Genomic DNA, 19,953 nt, shown 5'->3' on the forward strand with positions numbered 1-19,953 from the left:
CCTAACAGCAATATTTGGACTGCTAAGAAATGTATTGGTGAATTATAGTAATCATGCATTGAACTGCATCCATCTATTCTACCAGTAATGCCTTACTCTATTTTTGAGTGACATATAACTTCTTCTTTTTTCTTCTTTTAAAAAAAACTTCCTATTAAGTTGATTTTGTAACATAAACTGTGAATTTGATATTTTTTGACTGATATTATGATTAGTCTGTTTCATATAAAGTAGTTAAAATGCTGTCTGTTCTACCTTAAGACGTGTATATCTCCAGTACAAATGTGTTTGTGTTGTGGGTCTGACTCAGGGGTGGAGACTAAGGAGAGAGCGGTATTATAGGTTCTACAGCTACATGTAGAACCTCCCTGTGGTATTTAAGCACCACACCCTTTCCAGGCCACATAGCCAGGACTATTCTACAGCACCACAGCTCTCTTCAACACAGGCAGGTAACCTGGCAATTCCTTTTTACATTCATTACTAGAAATGTATTGAACAATCGGCTTCATCTAGCTCTTGGAAGGATTTCTATCATCCCAAAACTAGCTCTGTGAGTTTTTGCTTGTAGGGGACAAAAACCCAAGTTAGATTCACAGCGTTGTCATGCATTGTATCTGTTTCTATTATCTTCATGTCCAGTAGAATATATGCATGTTCAGAATGCAGTCTTTTCTCTGTATAAACAGTCCTGAGAAGGCAGTGATTCAGCCGTACTCCCTCTCTGAGACAGAGGGCTCTGCTGCTCCAGGGTGTGTCTGCTGGTTGTCTGCCAAATGGGTTAGGGTGTAGGGGTTAGTGGTTAGGTTTTAGGGGTTAGGGTGTAGGGGTTAGGGGTGTAGCAGTAGGGGTTAGGGTGTAGCAGTAGGGTGTGGTAGTAGTAGGGGTTAGGGTGTAGTAGTTGGGGTTTAGAAGTCATTAGCGTTTAGGTTGTTGTAGTAAAGATTAGTTCTCTGTGCTAACTAGTGTTTCATCAGGGTGTGTCTAGGCTGGACATGTAATAGTCTGTCAACTATTACATCTAGTTAGTCATTTTGATAAACAGGGGACTTGGTGCCTTAGATATTGACAGAGATGATTGGTTCAGAGAGACGCTGCAGTTAGAAGAATGTAATCATCACCTGAGAACCAATAAGATCTCTGGATGGTCTGAGTTACCCAACTCCCAGTGACGGTGATCAGGACATTGAACTACACGGTTCTCAGCAGGAGAACTGTCTCTAAAACACTTCTCACCCCCTCTACAGGACAGTCAACATGGCGCTGGTATCTGAGTTTCTAGGACAACTGTCTCTTAATGTGGGGGTAAGTAGTATTAATGTTGGTGTTAGACTCCAGTAGAAAATTAAACTACAGTACTCCTCCTGCTACTACTGCTATTTGTACTAGTATTCCACTACTGTACAGGGACCAATACTCTACTTTTTTCTGAATCTTCTGTGAGCCCAAATACTTGACTGTCGTCCCTAATATTAAACTATATTAATATAAACTATTATATATTACAGTCCTGTGAGTCCAAATACCCAACTGTTGTTCCTGCGATTGACTTCGATCCAGACAAAGATGCTGCCAGAATAGAGACTGCTATCAAGACGAAGGGTAAGAGAGACATATAAGTTGAAGAATAATGTCTGTTTGCTCTGGGCTAGGCTAGGCTCTGGGCTAGGCTAGGCTCTGGGCTAGGCTCTGGCTGGGTTAGGCTCTGGCTAGGTTAGGCTCTGGCTAGGTTAGGCTCTGGCTAGGCTAGGCTCTGGGCTAGGCTCTGGGCTAGGCTAGGCTCTGGGCTAGGCTAGGCTCTGGGCTAGGCTAGGCTCTGGGCTAGGCAAAAGGTATCCATGTGGTAACAGTCTGGAATTTGTGAGTCAGCTTCCTGACTGAACTGGGAATGTTCCCAAGGCAATTCCTCAGTAGCAGCAGCCTCATACCAGCTAGTGGCAGGCAGAGTTGCATCCAGACAAGCTAGTTCCCGCTAGACTGGTAGACACAACCAGTCACCCCTCTCCAGTTACCAGTCACCCCTCTCCAGTTACCAGTCACCCCTCTCCAGTTACCAGTCACCCCTCTCCAGTTACCAGTCACCCCTCTCCAGTTACCAGTCACCCCTCTCCAGTTACCAGTCACCCCTCTCCAGTTACCAGTCACCCCTCTCCAGTTACCAGTCACCCCTCCAGTTACCAGTCACCCTAGTTACCAGTCACCCTCTCCAGTTACCAGTTACCAGTCACCCCTCCAGTCCAGTCACCCCTCTCCAGTTACCAGTCACCCCTCTCCAGTTACCAGTCACCCCTCTCCAGTTACCAGTCACCCCTCACCCCTCTCCAGTTACCAGTCACCCCTCTCCAGACTAATGGATAGCCAGTTCACTATCATTAATGCCTAACCACTAAAGAGTTCCTCGTCATTCATATTTACTGATCAGTTTAATTCAATGAACAATGTCCACTTATTCCTGAATGTTATGTTTATCTGGGATGTCACCTCAGGTGTGGATGAAGCGACCATCATCAATGTTCTGACCAAGAGGACCTACAGCCAGAGGAGAGAGATCGCTTTCGCTTATGAGAGGAGAGCCAAGAAGGTACAGGAGGACAACTCAACCAATCAGATTAACTAGGGTCAACTGGCTCAATCAATAAGATGACCCTTCACTGATGATCCAATATCACGCGAACTCTCATGACACCTGTGAGGGTTGTCGCATCTGTTCTGTTACTGTAACATGGCCTGTATCTAAGTAACATGCTCTTCTCTCCTGTAGGATCTGGTGACTGCCCTGAAGGGGGCTCTATCTGGGTCGTTGGAGACTGTGATCTTAGGTCTGATGAAGAGTACAACTCAGTACGATGCCTCCGAGATCAAAGGATCCATTAAGGTACTGGGCAGTCTCTTTCAATCAACCAAATCTCTACTGCCCTCTCCTGGTAGTATGTCTACAGTAACAAACTCTATTATAGTCTGATAGCTGTACTGGTCTCTACTGCCTTCTCCTGGTGGTATGTCTACAGTGCAGTTGGGAGGGATAAAGGTCACTGGAGATGAAACCGACATTTACAATATAATCCTAACCTTATAGTACAATGTTATGGTAATACAACACGCCTGTATCTGCAGGGTCTAGGAACGGACGAAGAGGTGCTGATAGAGATTGTCTGTTCTCGCAGCTCCTCAGAACTGGCTGAGATTAAGACGGTCTACAAGGAACGTGAGTGAATCCAGAGCTAAATTTATAAGAAAATTATCTTCCTGTGTCTAAAAGCTGCCATCAGCAGGAGGTCTATCTACCTAGTACAACATTACATCATTAGACCACAGAGTTTTAGGCTTGTGGCTGGATGTATGTTGTCATTTGTAGTATGACTGTATCTGATTGATCTCCTCAGTGTTCAAGAAGGATCTGGAGAAGGATGTGGCTGGAGACACCTCGGGAGACTTCGCCAAGCTGCTGCTGGCCCTGGTGCAGGTACGACCCTAAGTAGCCCTGGTGCAGGTACGACCCTAACACGGGATGAATACTAAGATAGCCTGAGGCTAGTACTTTTTAGACCAGGCTAGTAGAACATGTGCTGGAGTAACCTGCTGGCTCGAGTAACTGTCTTTTACAATATCACATGACGCAGGTTTTAGACCAGGTCTAGAACAAATTAGTCGACTAGCCCGGCGGGCCGGTGGATAAAAACCTTGAATTCCATCCCTGACCCGAACTAACCCCAACTATCCCTGGTGCAGATACGACTGCAGTAATTCGTCTGTTATTGAGTTGATCTTTGATCCTGTTCTAATCTGTTGACAGGCCAAGAGGGCAGAACCCTGCAGTGTGGTGGACTATGAGAAGATCGATGAAGATGCCAGAGTAAGAACAGTATACTGTCATGTCTAGTAGTCTGTCACCATGGATACATCAACCAGATCTATACATGAATAATCCCAGTTTGAAAGCTGAGTAAGGTTCACTACAATAGAGTTTTATGATGGTGCCTAGTGATACCATACAGGCCCTGTATGTTTAAGTCCATGTAATAGATATGTGGTGTTCGGGGCCTGTATGTTTAAGGCTATAGTAATAGATATGGTCTTCGGGGCCTGTATGTTTAAGGCTATAGTAATAGATATGGTCTTCGGGGTCTGTATGTTTAAGGCTATAGTAATGTGGTATTCAGGCCCTGTATGATGCTGGAGTGAAGAGGAAAGGAACCGATGTGGCCACCTGGATCTCCATCATGTCAGAGAGGAGTGTTCCCCACCTGCAGAAAGGTACCTGACAGACTAACAGAGACCACATATTTATTTAACCAGGTGGCCAGTTGAACAATTTCTCATTTACAACTGCGACCTGGCCAAGATAAAGCAAAGCAGTGTGACACAAACAACACAATAGAAAGTCTATATACAGTGTGTGCAAATGGTGTGAGGAGGTAAGGCAATAAATAGGCCATAGTAGCAAAGTAATTACAATTTAGCAGATTAACACAGGAGTGACAGATGAGCAGATGATGATGTGCAAGTAGAGATACTGGTGTGCAAAAGAGCAGAAAAGTAAATAAAATCAATATGGGGATGAGGTAGTTGGATGGGCTATTTACAGATTGACTATGTACAGCTGCAGCGATCGGTTCGTTGTTCAGATTGCTGATGTTTAAAGTTAGAGGGAGATGTAAGTCTCCAGCAGGTTTTTTTTTTTGCAATTCATTCCAGTCACTGGCAGCAGAGAACTGGAAGGAAAGGCAGCTGAAGGAGGTGTTGGCTTTGTGAGACATACCTGCTGGAGCGCGTGCTCTGGGTGGGTGTTATTGTGAGCTGAGATAAGGCGGAGCTTTACCTAGCAGACACTTATAGATGACCTGGAGCCAGTGGGTTTGGCGACGAATATGTAGCGATGGCCAGCCGACGAGAGCATACAGGTCGCAGTGATGGGTGGCATAAGGGGCTTTGGTGACTAAACGGATGGCACTGTGATAGCTATTTTGTAAATGACATCTCCGAAGTCAAGGATCTGTAGGATAGTCAGTTTTACGAGGGTATGTTTGGCGGCGTGAGTGAAGGATGCTTTGTTGCGAAATAGGAAGCCAATTTAAATTTTGGATTGGAGATGCTTAATGCGAGTTTGGAAGGAGAGTTTACAGTCTAACCAGACACCTAGGTATTTGTAGTTGTCCACATATTTTAGGTCAGAACCGTCCAGGGTGGTGATGCGGGTAGGGAACGGTTGAAATGCATGCATTTGGCTTTACTAGCGTCTCTTAAGAGCAGTTGGAGGCCACGGAAAGGGTGTTGTATGGCATTGAAGCTTGTTTGGAGGTTAGTTAACACAGTGTCCAAAGAAGGGCCAGAAGTATACAGAATGGTGTCGTCTGCGTAGAGGTGGATCATGGAATCACCAGCAGCAAGAGCAACATCATTGAGATTATATATATGCATACATGCATAGAGAAGAGTCGGCCCGAGAATTGAACCCTGTGGTACCCCCATAGAGACTGCCAGAGGCCCGGACAACAGCCCCTCTGATTTGACACACTGAACTCTGTCTACGAAGTAGTTGGTGAAACAGGCGAACCAGTATTTTGAGAAACCAAGGCTGATAAGAATGTGGTGATTGATGGAGTCGCAAGCCTTGGGCAGGTCGATGAAGACGGCTACACAGTAATGTATTTTATTGATGACGGTATACCAGAGAGACGGGACATGCCTGACACCTGCAGAAAGGGACATATCTGACTAACAGAGACTATACGCAGCTACATGAGCTAAATTAATGTTCGGTCTCGGTGGATGTTAAAGGATAACCTGTCGCCCCAACGTGTTTGACAGGTTAAAGACAGTCTGAATGTGTGTTGTCTGCTCCAGTGTTTGACAGGTATAAGAGCTACAGTCCCTATGACATGCAGGAGAGCATCAGGAAGGAGGTGAAAGGAGACCTGGAGAAGTCCTTCCTGACACTCGGTAAGCCATTACTTTAAACCAGGGTGGTCAAACTCATTCTACGGAGTGCCGAGTGTCTACGGGTTTTGTTTCCCTTTCAATTAAGGCCTGGATAGCCAGGTGACGAGTTCCTTACTAATGAGCAGGTTCTGAGTTCCTCTGTCTCTGTTACAGTTGAGTGTTTTGAGAACAAACCGCTGTACTTCGCCAGCAGACTTGCAGAGGCCATGAAGGTAAATGAATAAACATATAAATTCCTGGTTCTTTGACTAGTTTTAATTTGGGGGGACTTGCAGAAGATGTAGACAGTATAAGGAATACTGCAGTCAGTTTACACCATGTAGTGTTGAGACATTCAGCTTGTTTACTGTGCAGAGTACTGGTACTCTTACTACTAGCCTGTTTACTGGTACTCTTACTACTGGCCTGTTTACTGGTACTCCTACTACTGGCCTGTTTACTGGTACTCTTACTACTGGCCTGTTTACTGGTACTCTTACTACTAGCCTGTTTACTGGTACTCTTACTACAAGCCTGTTTACTGGTACTCTTACTACTAGCCTGTTTACTGGTACTCCTACTACTGGCCTGTTTACTGGTACTCTTACTACTGGCCTGTTTACTGGTACTCCCACTACTGGCCTGTTTACTGGTACTCCCACTACTGGCCTGTTTACTGTGTCTCCTCTGTGCAGAGTAAAGGGGCTATGGAGAAGGTGATGACAATCAGTATATTTCTAATCTGCAGGGTAAAAGTGCGAAGGAGAAGGTGGTGACGAGGATCATGGTGTCTCGTTGTGAAGTCGACCTCATGAAGATCAGAACCGAGTTCAAGAGTCAGACTGGCAAGTCTCTGTTCCAGACCATCTCTGTGAGTAACACTACAATAATATACCTACCTCTACACCCTAGCACCTCCCCACACTAACAGTCTGTTCCAGACCATCTCTACAATAATATACCTACACACCCTAGCACCTCAGTCTGTTCCAGACCATCTCTACAATAATATACCACATCACTACCTCCCCAAACTAAGTCTGTTCCAGACAATCTGTCAGTAACACCACCCTAATCTACCACCTCATATCTCTATGGGAAGATCTGTTGCATACACCTCATGTCCTCTTTCTCCTTCTACAAACCCATTGGAGGAGAAAAGCCAGAGGTCTCTCCCCTCTGACCTTCTCCTCCAATGGGTTTTAAGAATGAGAAAATTCCATTGAGAGATACCGCATGTCTGTCTCTACCCCCCCCCCCCCCCCAGTCCCTAACCTGACCCTGTACCTCTCTCCTCTCCAGGAGCACACGAAGGGGGATTACCAGAAGGCCATGCTGTCTCTGTGTGGAGGAGACGACTAAACATCATCTGGACTTCATTACCTACAAGCCTTCGGCGTACTGGTCATTATATCCACTCTGGGAAGGTTGCTTACTAGACTACAATGTCCAGGCATTAGTTTGCAGCCACTGGTCTACAACTTCCTACGTTGAGGTTTACTCATACTATTGGACGTTATGGATATTAATAGCATCATTCTACTGAAGTATTTCATTAGATGAAGATATTGAACCCACTGTTTTCCTGTAACAAACCTAACTGGTAATAAAGTCACTTTGGCAAAGTGTTCACATATTTTTGTAATTTAAGACGCTTTTATCCAGAGCGACTTACAGTAGTTTCGTACTGGTTCTCCCCATGCGACTCGAACCCGAAACCCTGGCATTGCAAGCATCATGCTCTACCAAGTAATTTTCAATATCACATCTTGACTCATTTTTCTAAGGGGCAAGAAAAAGTCAGCTTGTAATCATATTCAGTTACTATAGGTGACCACTAGAGGATGGTAGAGGAAGTTCAGTCGCTACTCTTCTCTGGTCTGAAACTGACATGCTTTCATCCACTTATCTTGTGAATAAAATGAAAATTTTCTTTAGTTATTCTCCAATTTATAAAAGGAGGGAAGGTTAACGGTGAAGAGATGTTGACTCCATAATTAATATTCTATATTCAGACGGGATGATGCACATCACCTTTACTGGAAATCAAAGCGCTAAACTTGAACATTGTAGCACAAATGACTTCTGAATTGAACTGTTCTAAGCAGAGCATTAAAGTTATATTTAATTTACATCAACACATTCTAAAACTAAACAGGATGTCATTTAATCTTCTCGTGTCTACACTGAAAAGGCTGTATTAAATGATTTAAATAGTGTTTGGTGCTAATATTTTAATAAATGGTAATTGAACCTCCAGCAGCACAATCCTAAACAAGCTGCTGCACATAACACACTTCACTTCATGTGTAGTGCTAATTAAAGTCTAAGCCTGGTCAAGTTAATGCATTAAACCACCCAAACACAGATACAGTCGTCCTTCTGAGCTGCAGGACAGGAAGGAAACTGCTCTGTGATGTCACCATGAGGCCATTGGTACTTTCAACGGAGGATTACTGAGGATGGCTCATCAATGATCTCTGTAAATGACCGAGGGTGAGAAAATACAAACATTGATGTAGTACCAAATGTAGTACGTGATGTAGTACATCTTGTCTGCAACAAGGCACTGACGTAATACTTCATGATGTAGTACACAACACACTTCAACACATCACACACTTCATGATTTAGTACAACACCACGGCAAATGATGTAGTACTCACAACACACTTCATGATGTAGTACTCACAACACTTCATGATGTAAATACACACAACACACTTCATGATGTAGTACACACACTTTCATGATGTATGTACACACACTTCACTTCACTGATGTAGTACATTCATGATGTAGTACACATCACACACTCACTTCATGATGTAGTACACACACACACACTTTCATGATGTAGTACACACTTCATGATGTAGTACACATCACACACTTCATGATGTAGTACACACTTCATGATGTACACACTTCATGATGTAGTACACATCACACACTTCATGATGACACATAACCTCACACTTCATGATGTCACACAAAACTTCATGATGGAGATGATTGTGGATGTAGTACTCACAACACACTTCATGATGTAGTACTTCAGATGTAAACAGCAGATGTAGTACAACACACTTCATGATGTAGTACCCTATCCACAAACACTCGATGGAACAGTAGTGGAGAGGGTTCAGTAAGTTTTAAGTTCCTCGGCATACACATCACAGACAAACTGAATTGGTCCACTCACACAGACAGCATTCGTGAAGAAGGCGCAGCAGCGCCTCTTCAACCTCAGGAGGCTGAAGAAATTCATGGCTTGTCACCAAAAGCACTCACAAACTTCTATGAGATGCACAAACGAGAGCATCCTGGCGGCTGTATCACCGCCTGATGTAGTAACTGCTCCGCCCACAACCGTATGGCTACTCCAGAGGCTAGTGAGGTCTTCATGATTAGTACATAACACACTTCATGATGTAGTGCACATCACACACTTCATGATGTAGTACACAACGCATCACCGGGGGCAAACTACCTGCTCTCCAGGACACACTACACCACCCGATGTTACAGGAAGGCCATAAAGATCATCAAGGACAACAACCACCCGAGCCACTGCCTGTTCACCCCGCTATCATCCAGAAGGCGAGGTCAGTACAGGTGCATCAAAGCTGGGACCGAGAGACTGAAAAACAGCTTCTATCTCAAGGCCATCAGACTGTTAAACAGCCACCACTAACATTGAGTGTCTGCTGCCAACACACTGACACTGACTCAACTCCAGCCACTTCAATAATCGGAATTGATGGGAAAGGATGTAAAATATATCACTAGCCACTTTAAACAATGCTACCTAATATAATGTTTACATACCCTACATTATTCATCTCATATGTATACGTATATACTGTACTCTATCATCTACTGCATCCTTATGTAATACATGTATCACTAGCCACTTTAACTATGCCACTTTGTTTACATACTCATCTCACATGTATATACTGTACTCGATACCATCTACTGTATCTTGCCTATGCTGCTCTGCACCATCACTCATTCATATATCTTTATGTACATATTCTTTATCCCCTTACACTGTGTATAAGAAATTAGTTTTGGAATTGTTAGTTAGATTACTTGTTGGTTATTACTGCATTGTCGGATCTGGAAGCACAAGCATTTCGCTACACTCGCATTAACATCTGCTAACCATGTGTATGTGACAAATAAAATTTGATTTGATGTAGTACACATAACACACTTCATGATGTAGTACACACCTCACTTCATGATGTAGTACACATAACACACTTCATGATGTAGTACACATAACACACTTCATGATGCAGTACACATCACACACTTCATGATGTAGTACACATAACACACTTCATGATGTAGTACACATCACACACCTCACTTCATGATGTAGTACATAACACACTTCATGATGTAGTACACATCACACACTTCATGATGTAGTACACATCACACCACTCACTTCATGATGTAGTACACATAACACACTTCATGATGTAGTTGACAACACACACCTCACTTCATGATGTAGTACACACCTCACTTCATGATGTAGTACACATCACACACCTCACTTCATGATGTAGTACACACCTCACTTCATGATGTAGTACACATAACACACTTCATGATGTAGTACACATAACACACCTCACTTCATGATGTAGTACATAACACACTTCATGATGTAGTACACATCACACTCACTTCACTTCATGATGTAGTACACATCACACACCTTGATGTAGTACACATCACACACCTCACTTCATGATGTAGTACACATTCACATGATGTAGTACACCTCACTTCATGATGTAGTACACATCACACACTCACTTCATGATGTACATACACCTCACTTCATGATGTAGTACACATCACACACTTCACTTCATGATGTAGTACACATCACACACTCACTTCATGATGTAGTACACATCACACACTTCATGATGTAGTACACATCACATGTAGTACACTTTCATGATGTAGTACACATCACACACTTCATGATGTAGTACACATCACACACCTCACTTCATGATGTAGTCACACACCTCACACACACACACCTTTCATGATGTAGTACACATACACACACTTCATGATGTAGTACACATCACACACACTTCATGATGTAGTACACATACACACTTCATGATGTAGTACACATTCTTCATGATGTAGTACACATACACACACTTCATGATGTAGTACACATCACACACTCACTTCATGATGTAGTACACATAACACACTTCATGATGTAGTACACTTCATGATGTAGTACACATACACACCTCACTTCATGATGTAGTACACACATTCACACCTCACTTCATGATGTAGTACACATCACACACTTCATGATGTAGTACACATCACACACTTCATGATGTAGTACACATTCATGACACACTTCATGATGTAGTACACATCACACACTTCATGATGTAGTACACATCACACACTTCATGATGTAGTACACATCAACACACTTCATGATGTAGTACACATCACACACACTTCATGATGTAGTACACATCAACACACATCACTTCATGATGTAGTACACATCACACACCTTTCATGATGTAGTACACATCACATGATGTAGTACACATCACACACTCACTCATGATGTAGTACACATCAACACACTTCATGATGTAGTACACATCACACCTCACTTCATGATGTAGTACACATAACACACTTCATGATGTAGTACACATCACACACTTCATGATGTAGTACACATCATGATGTAGTACACATCACACACTTCACTTCATGATGTAGTACACATCACACACTTCATGATGTAGTACACATCACACACTTCATGATGTAGTACACATCACACTTCACTCACTTCATGATGTAGTACACATCACACACTTCATGATGTAGTACACATCACACACTTCATTCATGATGTAGTACACATAACACACTTCATGATGTAGTACACATAACACATGATGTAGTACACACACACACACTTCATGATGTAGTACACATCACACACTTCATGATGTAGTACTTCACTTCATGATGTAGTACACATCACACACTTCATGATGTAGTACACATCACACTTCATGATGTAGTACACATCACACACCTCACTTCATGATGTAGTACACACACACTCATGATGTAGTACACATCACACACTTCATGATGTAGTACACATACACACTCATTCATGATGTAGTACATACTTCATGATGTAGTACACATCACACACTTCATGATGTAGTACATCACACACTTCATGATGTAGTACACATCACACACTTCATGATGTAGTACACATCATGATGTACACTTCATGATGTAGTACACATCACACACTTCATGATGTAGTACATGATGTAGTACACATCACACACTTCATGATGTAGTACATATCACACACTTCATGATGTAGTACACATCACACATGATGTAGTACTCACACACCTCATGATGTAGTACACATCACACACTTCATGATGTAGTACACACACTTCATGATGTAGTACACATCACACACCTCACTTCATGATGTAGTACACATCACACACTTCATGATGTAGTACATAACACACTTCATGATGTAGTACACATCACACACCTCACTTCATGATGTAGTACACATCACACACTTCATGATGTAGTACACATAACACACTTCATGATGTAGTACACATCACACACTTCATGATGTAGTACACATTCATGATGTAGTACACACACACTTTCATGATGTAGTACACATCACACACTTCATGATGTAGTACACATCACACACTTCATGATGTAGTACACATAACACACTTCATGATGTAGTACACATAACACACTTCATGATGTAGTACACATCACACACTTCATGATGTAGTACACATCACACACTTCATGATGTAGTACACATAACACACTTCATGATGTAGTACACATCACACACCTCACTTCATGATGTAGTACACATCACACACTCACTTCATGATGTAGTACACACACTTCATGATGTAGTACACATCACACACCTCACTTCATGATGTAGTACACATCACACACCTCACTTCATGATGTAGTACACATCATGATGTAGTACACTTCATGATGTAGTACACATCACACACCTCATTCATGATGTAGTACACATCACACACTTCATGATGTAGTACACACCTCATGATGTAGTACACATCACACACTTCATGATGTAGTACACATCACACACTTCATGATGTAGTACACACCTCACTTCATGATGTAGTACACATCACACACCTCACTTCATGATGTAGTACACATCACACACTTCATGATGTAGTACACATCACACACTTCATGATGTAGTACACATCACACACCTCACTTCATGATGTAGTACACATCACACACCTCACTTCATGATGTAGTACACATCACACACTTCATGATGTAGTACACATAACACACTTCATGATGTAGTACACATAACACACTTCATGATGTAGTACACATAACACACTTCATGATGTAGTACACATCACACACTTCATGATGTAGTACATAACACACTTCATGATGTAGTACACATCACACACCTCACTTCATGATGTAGTACACATCACACACTTCATGATGTAGTACACATCACACACTTTCATGATGTAGTACACATAACACACCTCACATGATGTAGTACACAGTACATAACACACTTCATGATGTAGTACACATCACACACCTCACTTCATGATGTAGTACACATAACACACTTCATGATGTAGTACACATAACACACTTCATGATGTAGTACACATCACACACCTCACTTCATGATGTAGTACACATCACACACTTCATGATGTAGTACATAACACACTTCATGATGTAGTACACATCACACACCTCACTTCATGATGTAGTACACATCACACACCTCACTTCATGATGTAGTACACATAACACACTTCATGATGTAGTAGATGTACACATTAATGATGTAGTACACACACACTTCATGATGTAGTACACATAACACACTTCATGATGTAGTACACATCACACTTCACTTCACTTCATGATGTAGTACACATCACACACCTCACTTCATGATGTAGTACACATCACACACCACGTTGATGTAGTACATCACACACCTCACTTCATGATGTAGTACACATCACACTTCATGATGTAGTACATAACACACTTCATGATGTAACCACACCTCAATTCATGATGTAGTACACAACACACTTCATGATGTAGTACACATCACACACCTCACTTCATGATGTAGTACACATCACTTCATGATGTAGTACACATCAAATGTTTCAGGTAGTCTTCCACAAGATTCCTGCAATAAGTTGGGTGTATTATGGCCCATTCCTCCTGACAGAGCTGGTGTAACTGAGTCAAGTTGTAGGCCTCCTTGCTCGCACATGCTTTTTCAGTTCTGCCCACAAATTTTCTATAGGATTGAGGTCAGGGTTTTGTGATGGCCACTCCAATACTTTGACTTTATTGTTCTTAAGCCATTTTGCCACAACTTTGAAAGTATGCTTGGGGTCATTGTCCATTTGGAAGACCCATTTGCGACCAAGCATTAACTTCCTGACTGATGTCTTGAGATGTTGCTTCAATATATCCAAATCATTTCCCTGCCTCATGATGCCATCTATTTTGTGAAGTGCACCAGTCCCTCCTGCAGCAAAGCACCCCCACAACATGATGCTGCCACACCCGTGCTTCACCGTTGGGATGGTGTTCTTCGGCTTGCAAGCCTCCCCCTTTTTCCTCCAAACATAATGTTGAAGGAATTGAATTCCTCTGTTTTAATTCCCAATCAAAACTAAACACTGTAAATGCATAAGGGTTTGTAAGACCCTTATTTTATAAGAATGGACAGAGCCCCGGTCTTAAAAGTCAGGTAGCAGCCTTTATCAAGAGAGTACTGAGTTCATACACATTTTACCACAGGTTATAAACTGAAAATGACGTCAGCATTTTCTAAATGTTCCGTCTCTTCTTGACACTGGTAGAAAGGCTCTATAGATCTCAAGCCTTCCTTCCTCGCCTAGAGCCAAGGTCAGTCAGTGTAGATAAGCATTCTAGACAGTCCGTCCCTGCCATCTGGAGATAGTTCATTCATTTGTACCAAGGAACAGACCGTCATTGTTCCAAACTCTTGACTGCATTATATTCAATACTGGGAGTAAGAGAGAAAATTCATACATGTACAGTAACATACTAGTATTCTGATTAGTCAGTCCTGGGGCGGCAGGGTAGCCTAGTGGTTAGAGCGTTGGATTAGTAACCGAAAGGTTGCAAGTTCAAATCCCTGCGCTGACAAGGTACAAATCTGTCATTCTGCCCCTGAACAGGCAGTTAACCCATTGTTCCTAGGCCGTCATTGAAAATAAGAATTTGTTCTTAACTGACTTGCCTAGTAAAATAAAGATAAAATAACATTGAAATGTATACATAATTAGTCATCATTGATAAAAATTCCCTTAAAACATAATGATGGTCATTACAGCCAAACAGTTCTATTTTTGTTTCATCAGAGCAGAGGACATTCATCCAAAAAGTATGATCTTTGTCCCCATGTGCAGTTGCAAACCGTAGTCTGGCATTTTAATGGTGGTTTTGGAGCAGTGGCTTCTACCTTGCTGAGCGGCCTTTCAGGTTATGTCGATATAGGACTCGTTTTACTGTGGATATAGATACTTTTATACCTGTTTCCTCCAGCATCTTCACAAAGTCCTCTGCTATTGTTCTGGGATTTGCACTTTTCGCACCAAAGTACGTCCTGTAAACAGTAGCTATAAAAAGTGATTGATTTGATTGGCTGCATAGATTTCATGACTCGAAGCTCAAATGACGAAAGATGTTTTTTTTTTGTAAATTGAAATTTGCTATTGTAAATGTTAGCAACACCTCCACCTTTGCGGGATGCACGGGGGATATGGTCACTAGTGTAACCAGGAGGTGAGGCCTCATTTAACACAGTAAATTCATCAGGCTTAAACCATGTTTCAGTCAGGCCAATCACATCAAGATTATGTTCCGTGATTAGTTCACTGACTATAACTGCCTTGGAAGTGAGGGATATAATATTAAGTAGCCCTATTTTGAGATGTGAGGTATCACGATCTCTTTCAATAATGGCAGGAATAGATGAGGTCTTTATCCTAGTGAGATTGCTAAGGCGAACACCGCCATGTTTAGTTTTGCCCAACCAAGGTCGAGGCACAGACACGGTCTCAATGGGAAAGCTGAGCTGACTACACTGACTGTGCTAGTGGCAGACTCCACTAAGCTGGCAGGCTGGCTAACAGATTGCTGCCTGGCTTGCACCCTCTCTCATTGTGCTTGCACCCTCTCTCATTCAACACTACATTTGGTCATTGGTAAACATAGGAAGACCCCTCTGCTGAAGGAGACAAGAAAGCCTGATTTGAACAAAAACCCAAACGCACATCAAAAAGCAAACAGCAGTGCCTCCCGAGTTGTGCAGCGGTCTAAAGCACTGCATCGCAGTGCTAGAGGCATCACTACAGACCCGGGCTGTATTACAACTGGCCATGATCGGGAGTCCCATTGGGCGGCGTACAATAGCCCAGCGTTGTCCGGGTTAGGGGAGCGTTGCATAGAGCCGCTCAAATGTTTCCTTAGGTAAGGGCATACTTAAGGGTTTTTACAGTAGCTTGAAAGGCATGTATGGCATAAAGATTGGCTACCTGGTTACCATGGAGATAGCCCGTCAAAGAGATCGCATTTATTTTGTGAGAAAGCAACATTTTATCATTTCTATCAAGATAACCAAATAGCTTCAGAAGAAAATAAACCACTTTCCTGTAGTTACGTTTCTTTTACTTTCTAGCAAGGCAAGCTAATTTACAGAGTAGCTAACTTACAGAGTAGCTAACTTACAGAGTAGCTCATTTACAGAGTAGCTAATTTACAGAGTAGCTAACTTACAGGGTAGCTAATTTACAGAGTAGCTAATTTGCAGAGTAGCTAATTTGCAGAGTAGCTAACTTACAGAATAGCTCATTTACAGAGTAGCCAACTTACTGAGTAGCTAACTTACAGAGTAGCTAACTTACAGAGTAGTGAATTTGCAGAGTAGCTAACTTACAGAGTAGCTAATTTACAGAGTAGTTCATTTACTGAGTAGCTAACTTACAGAGTAGCGAATTTGCAGAGTAGCTAATATGCAGAGTAGCTAACTTACAGAGTAGCTAATTTACAGAGTAGTTCATTTACTGAGTAGTTCATTTACTGAGTAGCTAACTTACAGAGTAGCTAATTTACAGAGTAGTTCATTTACAGAGTAGCTAACTTACAGAGTAGCTAATTTACAGAGTAGCTAATTTACAGAGTAGCTAACTTACCAGCTGGGTCATTCCTACAATGCTGTGCCCTTTCTGTCCCCTGGAAATGTCACTTGTCATTTTAGTGTAAAAATGTGCATTCCAAAAGGCTTTAAATATAAGATAAGGTGTCCTTTACCTTAAAAACACTAAAATATGGACTTTAAAACAGAATTGTGTTAATTAAAAATGTATATATATATTTTCCCAATGGATGTATACATTCTTGCCATGACCCAGATATGAAATTCCACTTCATTATTTTATATTCCTAGGGGTGCGTTCACTCTGGCTATCTACTCCGATTTCAGAGCACTCGTCTGGACAGAGCGCCCAGTGTGGTCTGAACGCTGGGATCAACCCTGGTCCCTGGACAGAGCGCCCAGTGTGGTCTGAACGCTGGGATCAACCCTGGTCCCTGGACAGAGCGCCCAGTGTGGTCTGAACGCTGGGATCAACCCTGGTCCCTGGACAGAGCGCCCAGTGTGGTCTGAACGCTGGGATCAACCCTGGTCCCTGGACAGAGCGTCCAGTGTGGTCTGAACGCTGGGATCAACCCTGGTCCCTGGACAGAGCGTCTAGTGTGGTCTGAACACTGGGATCAACCCTGGTCCCTGGACAGAGCGCCCAGTGTGGTCTGAACCCTGGGATCAACCCTGGTCCCTGGACAGAGCGCCCAGTGTGGTCTGAACCCTGGTCCCTGGACAGAGCGCCCAGTGTGGTCTGAACGCTGGGATCAACCCTGGTCCCTGGACAGAGCGCCCAGTGTGGTCTGAACACTGGGATCAACCCTGGTCCCTGGACAGAGCGCCCAGTGTGGTCTGAACCCTGGTCCCTGGACAGAGCGCCCAGTGTGGTCTGAACGCTGGGATCAACCCTAGTCCCTGGACAGAGCGCCCAGTGTGGTCTGAACGCTGGGATCAACCCTGGTCCCTGGACAGAGCGCCCAGTGTGGTCTGAACGCTGGGATCAACCCTGGTCCCTGGACAGAGCGCCCAGTGTGGTCTGAACGCTGGGATCAACCCTGGTCCCTGGACAGAGCGCCCAGTGTGGTCTGAACGCTGGGATCCACCCTGGTCCCTGGACAGAGCGTCTAGTGTGGTCTGAACGCTCCGAGTTTAGATCGGACAATCTGACAACACTCTCTGAATTGCTTCGTGCTTCTACACCTGCATTGCTTGCTGTGGTTTTAGGCTGGGTTTCTGTACAGCACTTTGAGATATCAGCTGATGTAGGAAGGGCTTTATAAATACATTTGATTTTGAATTTACGTACGCCCAGAGCGCACTCCAGATTGAATTTACGAACACACCCCTAGTTAAAATTCTCTCATCCAAAGTTACATTTTTTCATGATGATTGTATTTATTGTTTCAAAAATGTTCTGTGTCCCTGATATCACTTTCCGCCCTGTTAGTTTTTTGTAATTCTCCATTTAAGAAACCCCCCCCTCTCTAAAACCACACCACATTCAGGAAGTATCATCATTTATTTGGTGGGAAAACAATGGTTTAAAAAGGTACATAAATATAAACCCTTAGTTGTATCTATTTTGTTGATGATGTTCGACTGTATGTCCCACTCAAATGTCCACCCTGCTAGGCTAAATTAAAAGGAGAAAATTAACCATATTTCAAAACGTTAAAATATGTTTGATAGAGAATCCTGTTCCAAGTGTTCACCATTATGCTATAGCTCAATCTTGCTCACTCACAGAGCTATGGCTGATTTGGGCTCCAAATGTCCACCTTGTTATGTTCCACCCTGTTAGGATTATGCACCTAACCGGTTAGAAAATGCACCTTAAAAAAGTGCCTGAGTTTAACCAATATTCATTTTTTTTTTTAGAAAGAATACTAAAATAAAATATAATTTCCCCTCCAAAAGCGATGAGGTCCAAAAGGCACCACACCGTAAGAATGTCCCATTCTAGATCCTTCCATTGTTTAGTTAAGTACATATCTAGCTGGCTGGTGGATGTTTCCCTTCTGAACCAGGCCAGAGGAAAGCAACATTCACCTCCACAAATGCTGTTTACATTGCTATCCATATTGAATGAAGCAGTTAAGAGACCTCATGGCCAACCTGAAACTTTTTTTCCACTTAATTTCAGGGGTAAATTCACCTTAAAAAGTTTTGTGCAACTAACTTAGTGAAGGAAACTTTCAGGGGAAATATAAGGGGTATATTAAACATAGGGGTTTCATACAACCGGGTAGGTTGCTATGCAGGAGCCGTGACTTCACGCTCCGTATCGGACACCGGGGACTTGGCCACGAGCTGGCGAGCTAGAAAATAGCGGTCTCGCCTATGTTACTCGCCATCTTTTGGGGGCAATCTGGGATCTTTCAGCCAAAGATTTGATTTAACTAGTTAGTTAACAAGACATTTATTGCGTTTAACCGTGCTAGATAGCTGTGTATCTTATGCTAATCTCAGCTATGGATGGTTGTCACAGAACAAGGATGGTTAGTTATATATTTGCAGTTGTTTACAATGAGCCAGCAGCGCCCACCTACCGTGCACTGCCTTAACAGACCCAGAGCGATTTAACGCTCTAAATATCACATTTAGGGGTTCCTTACCATCTTGACATTTAGGTTTAGGGTACTGTTTTGATGCTATTCACTTAAACTATTAAAATATCTGAAAAATCTCATCCAGGC

The 19,953-nt window shown here is 42.7% G+C and overlaps 1 protein-coding gene across 2 annotated transcripts; it reads left to right on the forward strand.

Moving 5' to 3' along the window:
- Nucleotides 1–345: 345 nt before the first annotated feature.
- LOC135508897 (annexin A2-A-like) lies at nucleotides 346–7,555 on the forward strand. 2 transcript variants are annotated; one of them, XM_064929116.1, is made up of 13 exons: nucleotides 346–452; nucleotides 1,248–1,305; nucleotides 1,509–1,602; nucleotides 2,487–2,581; nucleotides 2,762–2,875; nucleotides 3,115–3,205; nucleotides 3,384–3,463; nucleotides 3,794–3,853; nucleotides 4,161–4,254; nucleotides 5,845–5,940; nucleotides 6,094–6,152; nucleotides 6,668–6,790; nucleotides 7,222–7,555. In XM_064929116.1, exons 2-13 carry the CDS (start codon nucleotides 1,258–1,260, stop codon nucleotides 7,279–7,281), a joined length of 1,014 nt encoding a protein of 337 aa, XP_064785188.1. In that variant the 5' UTR covers nucleotides 346–452; nucleotides 1,248–1,257; the 3' UTR covers nucleotides 7,282–7,555. The 2 variants fall into 2 exon arrangements, with proteins under 2 accessions (XP_064785188.1, XP_064785189.1); XM_064929117.1 differs by having other exon boundaries at nucleotides 365–448.
- Nucleotides 7,556–19,953: the final 12,398 nt, after the last annotated feature.

The sequence above is a fragment of the Oncorhynchus masou genome, chromosome 22 (genome assembly GCF_036934945.1).
Source record: "Oncorhynchus masou masou isolate Uvic2021 chromosome 22, UVic_Omas_1.1, whole genome shotgun sequence".
NCBI lineage: Eukaryota > Metazoa > Chordata > Actinopteri > Salmoniformes > Salmonidae > Oncorhynchus > Oncorhynchus masou.